General features: G+C 40.6%; 2 protein-coding genes across 3 annotated transcripts; one reads left to right on the top strand and one right to left on the bottom strand.

Moving 5' to 3' along the window:
- Positions 1 to 3,789: 3,789 nt before the first annotated feature.
- trmt10c (tRNA methyltransferase 10C, mitochondrial RNase P subunit) lies at positions 3,790 to 10,692 on the bottom strand. Its single transcript, XM_072262236.1, has 2 exons — positions 10,451 to 10,692; positions 3,790 to 8,730 (listed from the first exon to the last, which is right to left on the bottom strand). The coding sequence occupies exon 2, from the start codon at positions 8,647 to 8,649 to the stop codon at positions 7,357 to 7,359; it is 1,293 nt and encodes a 430-aa protein (XP_072118337.1). The 5' UTR covers positions 8,650 to 8,730; positions 10,451 to 10,692; the 3' UTR covers positions 3,790 to 7,356.
- A 269-nt stretch (positions 10,693 to 10,961) lies between these two features.
- txnl4b (thioredoxin-like 4B) lies at positions 10,962 to 17,748 on the top strand. Of its 2 annotated transcripts, none has more exons than XM_072262234.1 (3): positions 10,962 to 11,199; positions 15,354 to 15,505; positions 17,184 to 17,748. In XM_072262234.1, the coding sequence occupies exons 1-3, from the start codon at positions 11,068 to 11,070 to the stop codon at positions 17,347 to 17,349; spliced, it is 450 nt and encodes a 149-aa protein (XP_072118335.1). In that variant the 5' UTR covers positions 10,962 to 11,067; the 3' UTR covers positions 17,350 to 17,748. The 2 variants fall into 2 exon arrangements, with proteins under 2 accessions (XP_072118335.1, XP_072118336.1); XM_072262235.1 differs by lacking the exon at positions 10,962 to 11,199 and adding an exon at positions 11,243 to 11,509.
- Positions 17,749 to 18,567: the final 819 nt, after the last annotated feature.

Raw genomic sequence — 18,567 nt, 5'->3', positions numbered from 1 at the left:
ATCCACACAATGCAAGTCAAGGGCACGTGCTGAACCCACTGCTCTACTCTTTCTACACTCATGACTGTGTGGCAAGACATAGCTCAAACGCCAATTATAACTCGCTGATGTTGTTGGGGGAAACACAACTGTTGTTGACAGAAATTCAGCTGGTGATGAGAGGGCGTACATGAGTGAGAGAAATCAGCAGTTTGCGTGGTGTCGCAACAACAACCTCGCACTTAGAGGAAGGGGAAGTTGAGAGAACAAAGGGTTGGCAGTGGACTAGATAAGCAGCTTCAAGTTCCTGGGCGTCGACATCTCAGACAATCTATTCTGGGCTAAATAAACACATTGATGTGATCACAAGGAATGATTGCATTGATGTACCAGCGGCTCTACATCATTTGGAATTTGCAACTTTCTGCAGCTTTTTTTAATCCTGTACAGTGGACGCTCCGTATCAGAAGTTGATGCAACCAGTTAGAATGATCTCCATGGTACATCTGTAGAAATTTGCTGAAGCCTTTGGTAGCAAACCAAATCACTTCAAACTCCTAATGAAATAAAATCACTGTCAAGTCTTCTTTGTAATTGCATCAATATGTTGGGCCTAGGATAGATCTTCAGAGATGTTGACACCCAGGAACTTGAATCTCCTCACCCTTTCCACTGCTAATCCCTCAAAGAGGATTTGACTTTCCTTTCCTGAAGTCCACAATCAATTCCTAGTTCTTACTGACATTGAGTGAAAGGAAAAGGAAATATAATTGCAAAGAAAGCACAACAGCACCTTTAATTCCTCAGGAGTCTGTGGAGATTTGGCACGTCATCAAAAACCTTGGCAAACTTCTATAGATGTCTGGTGGAAGGTGTGCCTTCTGGCTACATTTTGGCATGGAATAGGAACACCAATGCCTTTGAGTGGAAAATCTTACAAAAGGTAGTGGATTTGGCCCAGTACATCATAGGCAAAGCCCTCCCAACCATTGAGCATATCTACATGAAACATTGGCATAGAAAAGCGGCATCCATCATCAAAGATCTTCACCAACCAGGCCAAGTATGCCAGCAGGGTATAGCACCTCAGGGTTTTCTTGGTGACATGTATGCACTCTGCTCAACCAGCTGATCTACCTTGCTCCTGTATGCCTCGTCACCATCTGAATTTCTGCCAAGAATAGTTGTATCATTGGATAATTTATAGATGGTATTTGAGCTGTGCCTAGCCATGCAGATATGGGTGTATGAAGAGTAGAGCAGTGGGCTAAGCACACGTCCTTGAGGTGCACCAGTGTTGATTGTCAGTGAAGAGACGCTATCTCCAATCCGCACTGACTGTGGTCTTCAGATGAGGAAGTCAAGGATCCAGTTGCAAAGGGAAGGACAGAGGCCCAGATTTTGGAACTTATTGCTTAGTACCAAGGAGATGATATTGTACTCTAAGCTGTAATCAATAAACAAAGCCTGATGTTGGTATTGCTATTGTCCAAGACTGGGCAGAGAGCCAGTGAGATTGCTTCCTCTGTAGGTCTATTGTGCTGATAGGCAAATTACAGCGGGCCTAGGTCCTCAACACCCCTTTCTTGGACTTCTTAATGGAAAGACCGCAGTTAGTCTGAGTTGGCTGCAACATCTCAAGCCCCATCACGCTGAGCACTGGTGCTCCCCAGAGCTGTGTGCTCAGCCTGTTTCTGACTCAATACTGCACTGCCAGATTCAGCTCAGACTGCATCATCAAGTTCACTGATGATACAACAGCAGTTGGTCTTATCAGAAACAATGATATGTTGACAGAGAGAGAAGAGGTAGAGGCACTTGTCAAATGGTGTGAAAACAACAACCTGAGTCTCAATGAGGACAAGACAAAAGAGTTGATTGTGGACTTCAGGAAGGCACAGGTCAACCACTCTCCATTGCACATCAGTCTGTTTCTTATGGGGAGAGTGAAGAGCGTTAAGTGCCTTGGTGTACACATAAGTAATGATCAAACTGAAGCCCACAACACCTCCTCTACACTTTCTGAGGAGATTGAGGTGTGCAATGTTCGCTGCCCCCGTTCTAACAACTTTCTACAGGAGCATCATTGAGAGTGTCCTATCTGGCTACATCATTGTGTGTCATGGAAGCTGCAAGCCATTGAACTGCAAGACCCAAGAGGATAGTAAAACCCAGGGTTGATCACTGGGGTGTCCCTCCGCCCATTTGTGACATTTATCAGGAGCATTGTATACGAAGGGCCCAAAGCATTGTTGAGAATCCCTACCGCCCATCCCACAATCACTTTGACCCACTACTGTCAGGAAGGAGGTATAGGAGCATCAGGACTAGAACTGCCAGACTGTGGCTGTGAGACTAATACCCTGCCACCACCAAGGTCATGACACTAGGACAAGAAATGGTTTACTGTACTAGTTACTGTTTGCTATTTACTTGTGCTGCACACATGCACTTCGAATTATATTTAACTTAATATGGTAATATTTTGTTTCATGTGCTGCACGTTTTGTGGGTGCACCGTGGTCCAGAGGAACATTGTTTCGTTTGGTTGTATATATCTACAATCAGATGACAATAAACTTGATCCCCCCTTGCTGAGGTGCGAGTTGTTTCTGGCCACGACCAAACTCTCACAGCACTTCAGAGTAGATGTGAGAGCAACAGGGCAATAGTGATTGAGGCACCTCACCCTGCTCTTCTTGGCCACTGGTATGATCGTTGCCCTTCTGAAGCTGCTGGAACCACCAACTGCAGCAGTAAGAGGTTGAAGATATCTTTGAACACGCCCACCAATTGATTGGCATGGGTTTTTACTGCCCTATTGGGTACACCATCAAGGCCTGATGCCTTGTGAGGGTTCATCCTCCTGAAAGAAGTTTTCACATCAACCACCAAGACAGAGGTTGCGAAATCACCAGATGCTGCAGGGATGTAGTTTTATTCTCTCTTTCAAAGTGTACATAAGAGGTGTACCTGGGAGTGAAACATCACAGCCACTCATGACGTTAGGTTTCACCTTGCTGGAAGAGCCTGCAAACCCTGCCAGAGTTGATGTACATTCAATTCTGTCTGTAACTTCAAATGGAATTTATTTGTGGGGTGGCATGGAGCCTCCGATTCACAGGACGGAAAGAGGCTGCAGCGGGTTGTAGACTCAGCCAGATCCACCACGGGCACAACCCTCACCACCACCTGTGACATCTTCATGGGGCTGTGTTTCAGAAAGGCAGCATTCATCACCTTACCACCAGGTACAGGAACTTGAAAACACACACTCAACATGTTAAGAACTGCTTCTTCTCCTCTAGCATCATATTTTGGAATGGCCCACGAACACCTAATCATTATTTATTTATAACACTATATACTTATTTTTGCAACTTAGTAATCTTTATGTCTTGCACTGCAACCAAATTTCACAACCTATGTTCGTGATAGTAAACCTGATTCTGATAATTTTTCCCACTTGTGAGTACACCTGTCAACCAGCCATTGCCACCATCTCTTTGAAATGTGCTGTCCCATATATGCAGGGAGAGGGAGTCAGCTATTTATGTGCAGCTGTTTGTTAGTACAAGAAACCAAATTTCACCTGGACTCATTGACTTGGACCACTTGGCTTAGAAATGCCAGCAAGTTTTGCAATTTCCATGTATGGACAAACAGCACAAATTTCTCTTTTTTGCCTTTTTCTAAACTGTGGTCCTCATGGAGGCATACAACAGAGTACAGAAAGGCAACAATTTGCAATCAATGAAATTAAGGGCCACAAGGGGTTGAAATAAAATGCATTTTAAGTTAATTGCTTAGTTATTTTTAATGTTAAAATGTATAAATGGCAGGTACACTTAGTGGCCACTTTATTAGGTACACCTGTTCATTAATACAAATATATAACCACACAATGAATACATAAAAGCATGCAGATGTAGTCCAGATTCTGTTGTTGTTTAGACCAAACATCACAATGGGGAAGAAATGCAATCTAAGTGACATTGACCGTGGAATTATTGTTGGTGCCAGATGGGGTGCTTTGAGTATTTGAGAAACTTCTGATCTCCTGGTATTTTCATGCACAAGTCTGAGTTTACAGAGAATGGTGTGAAAAACCAAATAAATAAATAAATAAATAAATCCAATGAGCGGTGGTTCAATGGGCGAAAAAGCCTTCTTAATGAGAGGTCAGAAGAGAATGGCCAGACTGGGGTTTAAGTTATTATCATCTGACTGTACATGTATACAAACAAATGAAACAAAGTTCCTCCAGACCATGGTGCACCCACAAAACGTATATTACACACACCACATAAAACAAAATATTACCATAAGTTAATAATATACAATTCAAAATGTAGTGCGCAGCACAGGGAACAGTAAACAGCCCACTGTCTTAGTGATGCCAGAGTATTCATTAGTCTCTCAGCCTGAGGGGAGAAGCTGTTACCCAGTCTGGTAGTCTTAGTCCTAAAGCTTCTGTCCCTCCCTCCTGATGGTAGTGGGTCAAAGACATTGTGGGATCGGTGGTAGGGATAGAGGCCACAGAGTGCAAGTTTGAATGTTTCTGCAAAGGGTATAGTCCAGCCAGTTGACAAAGTTTGAACTCAGCTGTTCAGTGCCTTTGGCTTGTTCTGCTGCACCACGTTGTCATTTATACACAGCCCTGCTTCTCGACTGTAATCAGTCATCAAGGAGCAAGACTATTTCCAGTTATTGCTACAGGTGAATCCACTAGAGCAGGGGTTTTTAAACCTGGAGTCCACAGTCCCCTTGGAGATCCGTGAAAGTGGATGGGAAAAAATTACATCTTTCATTTTCACTAAGCTCTAACTGAAACTTAGCATTTCCTTCAATTATGAATGTAGGTTACAAACCACAGTATTAGCAGTACCTGTGATTCTAGCCCCATCACTAGCTTGAACATGATCGCAGTCTTCCTGTCCACAGACGCTTGTGCAATGTAGCCGGCCAACTATGGGACAGCCCTGCGCCTAATGTCATTCAGCCACCAAACGGTGAAGTTGTGTATCCTCACATTTGTGATCCAGACATCTACAATGCTCTCCATTATTCCTTATCTACAGTTGCTTGTTGATCAATGTGAACAAGGATGAGTCATTTTTATTGTTTGTTAATGTTGTGCTAAACTGGACAGTTCAAATGAGAATTCTTAGCTCTGGGTGTTGCCGCACAGCCTTTTTTAATATGACCCTGCCTCCGTAAGCAAAAGAATGAGACATGCTGAGACAGTACCAGGCATTTCTAAAAATGCATCAACCATCAGAACTGTAAAATAGGATCACATGCTTACCGTGCAGAAGAGCACATGCAACGGACAGAACCAAGCAGTCTGCAACTAATAGATCATATCAAGTGCAGCAGTACTGCCAGATGTGAATGATTATAGAGAATAAAGGGCTAACAGAGGGCAGGTTCATCGACATCTCCACCTTCAGTGATGGCCGGTCTGATTGTAATGTGGAGTGAGGGATATGTCAGGCCACGAGGACACAGCTAGTAGAAGTGTACATTTCTTCAGCTGTTGATGGTCCTCAGTGCCTTTAAATGCCCAATTTTCAGATCCAAATTGTCTCCCTATCACATTTGGCGCAATGGTGGTGCGGAACATTATGAGGCATAGAGCTGCACAAGGCTGCAGATGCTGGAATCTGAAGAGAGAAAATAACATAAGCTGTTGAAGGGACTCTGGAGGTTGACGGTCCATTTTTCTGTACCGGTTGAGCTCTTGCAGCAATTTGTATTTTTTTAATATATTAGAAAGCACTTTCACATGAAGAAGGGGTTGTGTGGTTGTCACTCCTTTGAATTCTGTCATTGACAGATGTGCCTGCAACAGATAGATTGGTGAGGACAGGGTCATCCCTTGTACTGGATCACTCAGTACCTGGCAGGTATCCCATCTGAGCAACACACAAAATGCTGGAGGAACTCAGTAGGCCAAGTAGCATCTATGGTAAAGTCAACGTTTTGGGCTGAGACCCTTCATCAAGACTGGAGAAAAAATGATGGGATTGGGGGAAGAGGAGGAAGAGACACAAAGTGATAGGTTAAACTGGGTGGGGGGGAGTGACGTAAAGAGTTGGGAAGTTGATTGATGAAAGAGATACAGGGCTGGAGAAGGGGGAGTCTGACAGGAGAGGACAGAAGGCCATGGAAGAAAAAAAAAGGGGGAGGAGCACCAGAGGGAGTTCGTGCCATCAGGTTGGAGGCTACCCAGACAGAATATACAGTGTTGCTCCTCCAACCTGTGTATGGCCACATCGCGACAGTACAGGAGGAGTTGGACGGACATATCAGAATAGGAATGGGAAGTGGAATTAAAATGGGTGGCATTTTAATTTAAAATCTGATAGCTTTTCTTTTTGATATTGAGCTAGGCCAGTCTTAAGTGATATACATTTTAATCTAATTGCACATTTACTAATTACACATGCTTCCATTCACAAAAACACTGGTAGAAGTGATCACAATGTGGTCTCCATAATGATGCACCATCTTCTCTTGGATAACATCCTCCACCAATTACATTTTTAATACCTAATACAAGAATGTCTACAAGAAATAAGTTTTAGATTTCCTGTGCAAACTTGTCTGTACAGCTTTGTTTCACAAATTTAAAAATCATATATATAAATTGCAAAAATTGAATATTCTTTTTTTTTGTATGGCTGAGCATATGTTGTGCATTTTATTTGTGCTTCCAGATGCTAATCATTTGCAAAATGATTAACACTGAGCAACAATCAAAGGCAAGAACGCTTATTTTGGTGTCGTCAATTAGAAAGGAATTAAGGACAAATATTATACCCCTTGCTCCTTCCTTAACCAAATCAACTATTTGGAGAATACAGAACAATTATGCTCTGGGGATAACATTTTTAATCTGTTCTTTTATCACCAGTAAATTTTATGCAACACTTCTTCCCTCCTCTGAAACATTTGGCATTTTTCTGATTGTTCCTTGACCAAGCAGGTCTTCAGGTAACAACTATTACTGGGGTGCCAGATGGACTAGTGGGGCATCGGAACCAGCTCAATCCTATCCTCATTAACAGTAAGAACGGCAAGGCAGTGTGTCCTGCAAAAATCCTGAAATCAATCAGCTAACTCAAATACAAAACTGGAATTTTCCAGTTATTTATTAATCAAGGAGATAGGCAGAAATTGTTACTGTTATAGTTTACCTGACAATTGTAGTTTATAATCAGTGCACCGAACAGGGGAAGGTGTGCTTTAAAATGATATTTTTATCATTTTCAAAATTTACATTATTTGACAGCAATCCATCATGAAGATTGAAGAGAATCAATAAAGGTAATTTTTGTAGTAGAATCAGTATTTAAAATATTTTTGGGATCTTTAATCTACATCCATCCACCATTGTTTTCTTTTATGAAGATTTGCATCTGAAGTTGACTTTTGCCATTTAGCTTTCTTTTCTGGTTCATTGTTATTTAACATATGTTGTTTTCTGATTCTACTACTGTATCTTTGTTGTAATGGGACTGATAAAAATCCTTCATGTTTCCTTTGTGGAACAAATTTGAGGGCCTTGTGCCAGTTGCCAGTTTCTTTCACAGTCAACAAAATGTTGATCATTTGGTTCAACGTAAGATTTTTTGCACCGCTGTTCCAGTTCAAATACTCGTCCAAAGGAAGACGTGCAGTTGCCAACTTCAAACGTTTTGCATTTGCAAGAGATAATCCTGTTTGGATTGATTTATCAACAATGGATCCAATGATGTAGACTTTATCATGCTGAAATGTGTTCAGTACAAAAGGAGAATCTGCAGTTAAATACACAAGCTTGTCTTTGGGAAAAATGTCAACATATGACTCATGTGTTGCCGTAATTAAGAGATTATGCCAAGCATCTCCATAGCGTTTCAAAAGCTCTCTATGATAGCCTCCATCTGAGCTAAGATTACAGAAATGCAAGTGGAATGGGTCCAAGGATCTCCTGTTGCATCCTTCACCCTCCATCAGCTGAGACACAGTATTCTCCATTTCTCTATGGTTCATATAGTGTTCATAACTCATATCAAACACCAGTGGCTGTCCAAATACCATAGATTGGGCTGCCCTCCAATTGTACATTAGATCAAAAGATCGTTGCCATAGTTGTAAAAGAAAAGTATTCTTTAATGCAACTCCTTCCTCACATTTGACTTCTTTCTGTAACAGCTTTGCTTCTTGCTTTAATTTTTGTTTCTCTTTTGTAGCTTTCTTTTTCCCTTCCTTGATTGCTAAATGCTTCAGATACTTTTTCTTTGCAGATTTAGTAGACAGTTCTTGAAAGGTTCTTAACTGTTCATCTGTTATGTTTTCTGGAACAGCCTTCCCAGCTAATTGCCACATTTGAATTAGTTCTCTTGTGGCAGCAAGGGACGAGTCCCCAAAGTCTTCAGAGGGTAATTGTTTGGAAGCTTCAGTTGTAGTTTCTCTCAGGACAGTCTTCCAAATATCTAAATCTATTTTGTCAGGCCGGACATTATTTTCTTCAGTCCTTGGACATGGCGAAAGAATCAGGCTCCTGGTGTGGAGCATAAATTGTTGCCTGGCCAAACCTGCTTTAGTTTTCACCCATGTATTTACTTGTACACTGCAATGTCTACCAAGGTTTTGGAAGAGATGGGTAACCTGCAGCCACATAGTACGGTATACTGAAAGAACAAATTCCTATAATCCAAATAATCAATAATGTTCGAAGAAATCCAAGCACAATATTTAATCCTGTAATTAAGACAAAAGAATTAAGAGAATTACAAAAGATATTTCCAAATTAAGTCACACCAAATTCTTGCTACATCTTTTGTCTGAAATACAGTGCTCTCTTCTTTAAAATGATACATTTCTAGAAGCATGGAGTTTGTTACATTAAATTCTATTAAATACGATCTCCCTTACAAATGGTGCTGTTTTTGAATTGTGACATGACAGGACATCTTTGTTCAAAAGATAGCAGAGCCTCATGACAGCTACCTTTATGTTTACAGCCAATATGCTTGTTCTGAAAAATTAAGACAAACCTTTCCTCGGGAATTTTAAAGTTTTGTATGTGGAAGGAATGGAATTACACAAATCTACCATATTCATTATTAACAACACATCCATTGGGATCTGACTGGGAACTAAGTATAACTAAATTGTTACAAGTTATAATCAAACTGGGTATAAGAATGTTTTCTACGATCTACACTTCTTACACTCTCCCCGAAGCCTCTCCAGGGAGCTTGAATTAAGTTTTTTTAAATTTTAGGTTACTGCATGGGAAGTCGTCCTCATGCATGTCCTTCACAAAATCATGAGCAGTGTTTTATCTCTACAAATATGTTATTGACTCTGATTCCGTCTCCACCAATATCACACACTGGATGTTCCAATATGAGAAGTTGGCCACAGCATCCCTCACACCTGCTCCATTTTTCAGCACTGGCGATGACATGCTTTGCCTGCATGTGGAAGTGGAAGCTTCAGAGAAGGTGCAGAGGAGATTTACCAGGATGCTGTCTGGATTACAGAACATGTCTCTTGAGGAAAGGCTGAGCGCGCAAGGGCTTTTCTCTTTGGAACAAAGGAGCATGAGAAGAGATTTGACTGCGGTGTAGTGGTTAGCATAACAATATTACTGCACCAGCAATCTGGGTTCAGTTCTGCCACTGTCTGTAAGGTGCTTGTACATTCTCCTCATCACTGAGTGGGTCTCTTCCCGCATCCCAAAGGCATATGGGTAGTAGCTTAATTGGTCGCACGCAGGGGTTAATTGGGCGGTGTGGGCTGGGAGGGCCTGTTATTGTGCTGTATCTCTAATTAAATAATAGGAGGCATAGATAGTGTGCACAGCCACCGCCTTTTGCCCATGGCGGCAATGACTAACACGAGAGATCATACTTTAAAGGCGAAGGAGGAAAGTATGGGGGAGGAATATGAGAGGTTGTTTTTTTATACACAGAAATAGGTCGGTGCATGAAGCACACTGCCGGGGTCGCGGTAGAAGCAGATGCATTAGATAAGCACATCGATGAAAGAAAAATGGAGGCTTGAGGGAGGGAGGGGTTAGGTTAAAAGGTTAGCGAAACATGGGACGAAGGGCCTGTATACGCTATGTTGCATTCTAAAAATGTATCGCTCAATTCAGAATGGACTCAATGATTGTACAAGCACAATACCGGAACTTACTGTATTGCATTTGCTTATGGAAACCTGATTAATTTAAAATACTGAATGCAACAACACCACGATTGTAATGGGCTCAGCAAAGACTGACGACAAATTGCATTCAGAAGGTGGTGACATGAAAAGCACAGAAAACATCTTACAGACTCAATGAATGTTTCTGTAAATTATCCAGCATTTGTTTACAACGTTATCATTCACATTTTAATTAAAGAAGTATTAGGCGCCTTGCTCAGAAATGGAGACTGTATTTGCATAAAGAAAAATCATTCCGAACCTGTTAGAAAGACGAATGAAGTTCAGGCTGAGATTCTGAAATGAAATTAGAGTCCAAAACCTAGCAGCGTCTCAACCCTTGAAACTCCCTCCACTTCACGTGGTGCCTGTCCGTCCCGTTCAGCTCCCCTTCTTTCCGCAAACTCTCTTCACGGTCAAAATCAGCACATTGCACATGAAATCTTGCAGTTTCTTTTGAAAAACAAAATCAGTGTGTCATGTTAACTACGGAATTGCTCTAGTAACCTTGCGCTCCATGTGAGAGATTCGTTTAACTAGGAACCCTAATAAGCAACACACACAAAATGCTGGAGGAACTCAGCAGGCCCTCATCAGCAGTTACTATTTTACCGCAAAATTGTGATAGTGTTTATATGGGCGCAAGCATGCTTCAGAAATTTTATATTAATGTACTCGTGGGTTAGGCCATTCCTGATCGCGTAAAATTTACTTTGATCAAATTCCCTTGAAATGTGTTCCCGGGGAATGATTTTGAGGCTGCCACAGGAGGGGACGATCAGCATCCGGTTCGATTAGTCTCCCCGCCCAGTTTACTGAGAGAACTCTGCAGTAACTCTTCATTTCAAGTAGATTTTTCTTTCTCTTAGTACTGAGACTATGAGCTTCTTCCTGCCAAAGTTACAAACTAAGAAAGATGTTGATCATATTATAAAGACTGTGGCGGAGAGGGTGCTGGTTCTGCGATTTGGCCGCGATCAGGACCCGGTCTGTCTGCATCTCGATGAAATTGTCAGTAAATTAAACAAAGCCATTTCTCTTGTTGTATAATCTATGTTGTCACGTCAATGCAGTAGTGTGGGAATATTGAATATGCGGTCTATCAAACAAGACCATTTGTTTACTTTTGTGGAAAATGGGTGCAATTACTCAAAATACCAGAATCACTGAAAAATAAGTAATCTGCTTTTTGTGCCGCGTTGCTGTGTAGAGATACTTTTTGTAATGGCCATTATATTTCAGAAGTGATTTATTATGTGCGAGATTTGAGGATTATTGGCAATAATAAAGCACATTCATCTGATATCCAACTCCCAGTCAGGTAGGCCAGTTTATCTGTCTGCCTGGAAATGCCAACATCCAAGTTTTAAAATTATAATCGTTGTTTTCGGACTCCTTTGTGGCGTTATCCTTCACTGTCACCCATCCTGTATCCTCGTACTTAACCAATCCTGTTCATGTTCATTAAACATGGCTTTGTGCGTGGTAAATCGTGTCTAACCAATCTCAAGGCAGTTACTAGGAAAGTCGATTAAAGCAAGGCAGTCGACGTTTCCACTGATTTGACATGGGAGGTTGGTCAAGAAGGTTCAGTCACTTGGCATTCAAGATGAGGTAGTAAATTGGCTTAGTAGAAGAAGTCAAACACTGGTTGTAGATGGTTGTCTCTCTGACTGGAGACCTGAGACTAGTGGAGTGCTGCAGAGATTGGTGCTGGGTCTATTGTTATTTGTCGTCTCTATCAACCATCTGGATGATTTTTAAAAAAATTATTTGGTTTTTTTGCACTACTTATTTTAACTTAAGTATTTTATATATAAATGTAATTCATGACATTGAACTGCTGCCACAAAGTGTACAAATTTCACGACATATGCCAGTGATATTAAACTTGATTCTGATTCTAGTAAACTGGATCAGCAACTTTGCAAATGACACCTAGATCGGGGATGTAGTGTACTGCAAGGAAGACTATCAAAGCTTGCAGTGGGATTTGGACCAGCTGGAAAAATGGAATGAAAACTGGCAGATGGTATTTAATGCAGACAAGTGCACTTTAGGAGGATTAACCAACTGAGCTGTAGGGCACTGAGGTGTGCAGTAGAACAGAGGGATCTGGGAATACAGGTTCATAATTCCTTGAAAGTGGCGTCACAGGTAGATAGGGTCATAAAGAACTTTTGGCACATTGGCCTTCATAAATCACTATATTGAGTACAAGAAATTGTATAAGTCGATGGTGAGGCCTCTTCTGGAACACAGGTATTGTGTGCAGTTTTGGTCGCCTATCTACAGGAAAAATGTAAATAAGATTGAAAATATGCACAGAAAATTCACAAGGATGTTGCCGGGATTTGACCTGAGTTATAGGGAAAGATTGAACAGGTTAGGACTTTATTCTCTATAACATAGAATACTGAGGGCAGATTTGATAGAGGTGTACAAAATTATGAGGGGTATAGATAGAGTAAATGCAAGCAAGGTTTTCCACTGAGGTTGGGTGAGACAAGAACTAGAGGGTATGGGTTAAGAGTGAAGAATAAAATACTTAAGGGCAATATGCGGGAGAACTTCTTCACTCAGAGGTTGGCGAGAGTGTGGAATGAACTGCCAGCACAAGTGGAGAATGCGGGGTTGATCCCATCATTTAGGAGAAATTTGAATGGGTATGTGGATGGTAGGCTATGGTCCAGGTGCAGGTCGACGACACTAGGCAGGTTAATGGTTCGGCACGGACTAAATGGGTCAAAAGACGTGTTTCTGTGCTGTACTTTGCTATGACTCAATCCTTCTTGATTTTAATCATTTTGGCATGAATGTCTTCAACAGTCTCAGCACCACCCTCTGGGATTCCCTCTCTAATCTGCTCACTTTTTTATTGCTCTCAACAGGGTCTTTGAAGACTGCTCCTTGACAATGTTTTTTGGTCATCTCAGTTAACCTGCCTTACTCCTTTCTCTCTTTCACTATAAAAATAGTAGTGGAAGAGAGAAGGAGAAATTCTGACATGTTAGCCTAACATCAGAAGCAGAGGAAATGCTGGAGCCCATGTTGACGAGAACAAGAGGGGATAATAGGATTGAACAGAGACAGCATGGATTTATGAATGAAAATTGTATTGGACTAATCTATTAATGTGACTAGTTGAAAGGATAATCGGGGAAAGTGTTTACGATGTATTTAAATTTTGAGGAGGTTTTTGAAATGGTCTTACACTGAACAGTGGTCAACAAGTTTAGAAAACGTGGAAGTGGGATGGCATGACACAGAATGACAACTAGTTAACAGATCCTGAGGCGTCTAGACTGTGTGGAGTTGGAGGAGGTGACTCCTCTTGTAAAGATAGTTTAGAACAGGGATTCCCAACCTTATTTTATGCCATGGAGCCTTACGATTAACAGAGGGTTCAGGGACCTCTGGTCTAGAACTATGGGTCACTGTTCAAAAATAAGTAATTGCGCACTTAAGGTAGGTGAAGCAGATATGGATGAAGGGAACAAATATCATATTTCCGTGTTTGCTGATCCAAAACTAGTTGCGATTCTGTGTAGGGAAGAAGCTGTAAAGAAGTTTCACAGGGATATAGACAAACTAGGTGAGTGAATAAGATTATGTAAGATGAAATATAAGGTGGTAAAATGTGAAGTCATTTATTTCAGAATAGTGGAGTATTTTTAAATGACAACAGGTTTGGAAATAATGGTGTTCAAAAGGCCCAGTAGTGTCTGAAAGCAAATGTAGGTACAAGAAGCGTTTAGAAAGCAAATGGTACATCATTTTGGCCTGTATTATGAAAGGATTTGACTACGGGAGTAAAGATGTTTCATTGCAATTATTTACTGTCTTTGTGAGATCACACTTCCATTGCTGTGCATCGTTGTGGTCTTCTTACCCAAAGAGATATATTGCTAGAGAGGGAGGATAATGAAGGTTCAGCAAACTAGTTCGTGCACTGGCGAGTTTGCTCTATGAGAAGAGATTAATACAGGTCTATGCACTGTAGAGTTTAGAAGAATGAGTGATAAATGAGTCATACAGAATTCTTACAAGGCTTGACTATGTGATGTTTCTTCTGTCTGAAAATCTAGAATCGGGTTCAGAATAGGGGAGACACCATTTAGGATAAGATGTAGAGAGAGTTCTTCACACAGAAGGTAGTAGATCTTTGCTATTCTCTACCTTGGACAGCTATGATAGTTCTTGTCAATTAATTCATTGAGGACTGATGGAGTTCTAGATATTAAGAAAATCAATGGAGAGGATATAGGGAGAATTCAAGAAAACTGAACTGGAATAGATAAAAATGATGATCTTGACAGATGCCAAGACTCAAAAAGCCAGCTGGTCTACTCCTGGTTCTTACATTCTTGTTTCCTGGCATCCCACTTGGGAAGCTGCTGAAATATTTTACTAATTAATACAATAGGAAGGAATTGTTATTGATACAAAATTTGGAGCATAATTTATGAGAGAATCTGCCATCAGTTGGACTTGACCTTATAGATTTAGGGTTACATAAAAGTTGCTTGGGGCAAGGATATTGATGAAATTTTACCTCAGCAGGCCATCAGTAACATGCTTTGTGAAAGGAAAATGATGGTTAAAATGTTTTTGCATTCTATTAGCATATCATTGTTAACCTACAGTATCTGCCATATATCAACACATTGCTAACTTCTTCAGGGTGAGGGAAGATGTTTTTGATACCCCCGTTCTCAAAAAGAGCATTTTCTGTTCTAAAGGCAGTTCCTTTTAATACTGTATGAAGCAAACTTCCAGAAAGTTTTCACAATATCTGAAGCTGCTTTGTGTTTAAGATCCCCTTTCTATGATACCTTGTACCCCCAACTCTGGATATTATCTTATTTTGTATTATTCAAGTACAACTGAAGATGAAATTTTCTCACTCGTGAAAGCCAGAAATCATTGGCAGGAGTAGGCGGAGCTTATTAAATATAAACTGGAAAGAACAAAATTGTAGGAGTTATCTGAAATTAGGATATCAATCCACATTTATTTTAATTTACAAACTAGTAAGCGTATCTCCAAATGAAACCAAAATGATCAATAGTTGAGAAACTTGTTCTTCTAAGATGCTTTCTAAGGTAGATGTGTCACTTCCAATATTTTCTTAATATAACATTTTTTTTCCATTGTTCTACCAGCTTTCAAAGACTGCTCATGATCTGAGTAAAATGGCAGCCATTTACCTCGTGGATGTTGACAGTGTGCCAATATATACCCGCTACTTTGATATCAGCTATATTCCTTCTACAGTGTTCTTCTTTAATGGCCAACATATGAAAGTGGATTATGGGTAAGATATTGTTTCTACAATTAAAATATGGAGGTGCAGGAATAATAATTGAGGCTTCATTATTCCAAGTTGCATTACTGAATGGGAGAAACGGTTTACGTAAAGATATCTGCTTTTCATTTTCTCTTTAAATTAACAATCTTATCAATTACACTGTAGTTTTTGTAATAACAAACAGTCACTTAAAATCTTTATTTTTCAGTAACCAGCTACCCCTAAATCCATTGCTGTAGCTGAAGCTTACATTTATGTTTGCCTACAGTAGGGTTTTATCCTTCAAAGCCTTACTTATTGAAGTACCTGTCTAAATACTTGTTAGTAATTTTTTCTGACTCCACCTCCTCAACAGAATGTTCCAGATATTAACTACCTTCTGTAAAGAAAAATAATCTTCAAATCACCTTCAAAATTCCTCTCACCTTTAACCTATGACCTTTTGCTTATGAAACCCTACTACAGAAAAAAGTGTGTCTACCTTCCCTACCTATGGCTCTCAATCATATACATTTCAATATGTTCTCTCCCCATAGCTAAAGTCCTCCAATCTGGCAACATCCTGTTGAATATTCTCTATATTCTCTCCATCTTGCAATACTGAAGTTGTGGGACAGGTCCATCAGTACTGGTACAAAAGTAAATCAGAGACTAACTGGTGACAGATGGACCCAAAAACTGAGGATGATCTCTTTCTCTTTCCACAAATGTTGCTTAATTGGCTGAATTCTACCAGCATTTCTGGTTTTGTTTCAAATTCCAGCATCTGCAGGGCTGAAAACAAAGGGGGAAGATGCCAGAATAAAAAGGTGGTGGAGGGAAAGAAGGATAACTAAAAGGTGATAGGTGAAGTCAGATGGGTGGGAAAGGTAAGGGCTGGAGATGCAGGAATCTGATAGGAGAGGAGAGTGGACCATGGAAGGAGGTGGTGACCTAGGAGGAGGTGTAAGCAGGTAGAGAAGAGGTAAAAGGCCAGAGTGGGGAATAGAAGAGTGGAAGGGAATTTTTTTTTTAAACCTGAAGGAGAAATCGATATTCATGCTATCAGGTTGGACACTACATAGATGGAATACAAGCATCTTCTCTAAAATCTTTCTGACACTGTTTCCTTATCTGGGTTTTGATGAAATATTTCATTGCATGTAAACAAAGGGATAAGATTAGTTTTGGATTCCACTAGAAACTTCATAACCATGCTATTGATTCCATTCCATCTCTCTCTTTTATCTTTATGTTCCAATTAACTCCAAACATAGTTTTCTTCCCTCTGTTAGCTCCATCAAAAACCCATCCATTTCCACCTTTAACATGTCTGCTTCCACCTTTCTATTGATATATCTGTGACTCAATCCTCATCCAGTTCAGACTTAACTATTATAAAGCTCTGTGGAATAGACTTTCATCCTCTATCCCTTGCCTCAATTAACTTCATCCATTCCAAAATTTCACTATCAGCCCAAAACCTGTCCTTTTGTTAAAATCATGATTGGCTATGCTACCCCAGCTATTTTTACTTTCAATCACAAGTTTACATTGCTCTGACTATCTTTAATGCATTCAGCTTCATTCTCTCCTCGAGTTCCTTCACTGTCTGCTTACTTGTGCGTGCTGCAGTGCTTTGGATCATTGTAAATTGTGGACACAAAAGCAAACTCAAGTGTTTACTCTTTTTTTTTTTAAAAAGGTCTCCAGACCATACAAAGTTTGTTGGGTGTTTCAAAACCAAGCAAGACTTCATAGATTTAATTGAAGTAATATTCCGTGGAGCAATGCGTGGAAAGTTAATAGTACACAGCCCTATTGATCCAAGGAACATCCCAAAGTATGACCTCCTTTATCATGGCATCTGAATGCACCAGCTGGCTGTTGAGCTTTACAAGTGTATCATGGAAACAACTTTGGTCATTTGTAATCAAATACTCCTCAGACAACGAGGGACTTTGAAATTTTTAAAAAATACTTATCTAGTTCATGCAATTAATCAACAAAAGACTTCTTGGAAGAAATCTGCAAACAGCACTTTCCAGAGCTTCTGCTCCACTATTGTTTGGAATTTCACAATCCCAGAACTCCAGATCTCTGCTGATTAGAAAAGTTGCTGCCACAAGTTGGTCTTTGGAGAAATGATTGATGTACTCTGGTTATTGAATTTTTTTGTCAGCAACATATTTTCCTTATTCTTGAAAAGTGAAAAAAACTACACAAATAGTTTTGGCATAACATGTGAAATAAAACAGGAAATGCTGTAAGTAGTCTGTCAGGTAGTAGTATTTGTGGAAAGAGAAAAACTGAGTGAATGTTTCAGATGGATGACTGACTGCTAGTTCTGATCAGGCGGAAAGGCCGGTTGTCTAAAATCAGTGATTTAATGTGAAGTCCTAAAATTGGCAATGACTAAGATTTGTTTCTTGAACTTAAAAGGCCAAAGTCAGATCAGAATGGGAATGGGACAGGTTTTAAATGGCAGGCAACCAAAGCTCAGGTCATCACAATGATTTGAACAGATGTTCTGTAAAGCAGTAACACAGTTTGTGTTTCAATCATAAACAAGACAAAATCTGCTGATGCTGGAACTCCAAGCAACACAAACAAAATGCTGGAGGAACTCAGCAGGCCAGGCAGCATCCATGGAAAAGAGTACAGTCAACAGCTCAGGCTGAGACCCTTCATCAGGACCGGAGAAAAAAGATGAGGAGTCAGAGTTTAAGGTGGGGGTAGCAGAGGTAGAAACACAAGGTGACAGGGGAACTGGGAGGAGGGGAGGGTGAAGTAAAGAGCTGGGGATTTGATTGGTGAAAGAGACACAGGGCTGGAGAAGGGGAATTCTGATAAGAGAGGACAGAAGTCAATGGAAGAAAGAAAGGTGGAGGAACACCAGAGGGAGGCAATGGGGAGGTAAGGAGATAAGGTAACAGGGGGAACTGGAAATGGGGAAGGGTGAGGTGGGGGGCAATACCGGAAGTTCAAGAATTCGTTGTCTATGCTATCAGGTTGGAGGCTACTCAGACGAAATACAAGGTGCTGCTCCTCCAACCTGAGTTTGGCCTCATCATGACAGTAGAGGCGGC

Source organism: Mobula birostris, chromosome 6, assembly GCF_030028105.1.
Source record: "Mobula birostris isolate sMobBir1 chromosome 6, sMobBir1.hap1, whole genome shotgun sequence".
Taxonomy (NCBI): Eukaryota; Metazoa; Chordata; class Chondrichthyes; order Myliobatiformes; family Myliobatidae; genus Mobula; species Mobula birostris.
This window is presented reverse-complemented; position numbering and strand designations above follow the sequence as displayed.

Excerpts from the sequence above, each read along its gene's own strand:
- trmt10c (XM_072262236.1), bottom strand. The coding sequence starts at position 8,649 with ATGTGGCTGCAGGTTACCCATCTCTTCCAAAACCTTGGTAGACATTGC.
- txnl4b (XM_072262234.1), top strand. The coding sequence starts at position 11,068 with ATGAGCTTCTTCCTGCCAAAGTTACAAACTAAGAAAGATGTTGATCAT. Across the intron at positions 11,200-15,353 it reads GTCTGCATCTCGATGAAATT|CTTTCAAAGACTGCTCATGA; the intron begins GTCAGTAAATTA and ends TTGTTCTACCAG. Across the intron at positions 15,506-17,183 it reads CATATGAAAGTGGATTATGG|GTCTCCAGACCATACAAAGT; the intron begins GTAAGATATTGT and ends TTTTTTAAAAAG.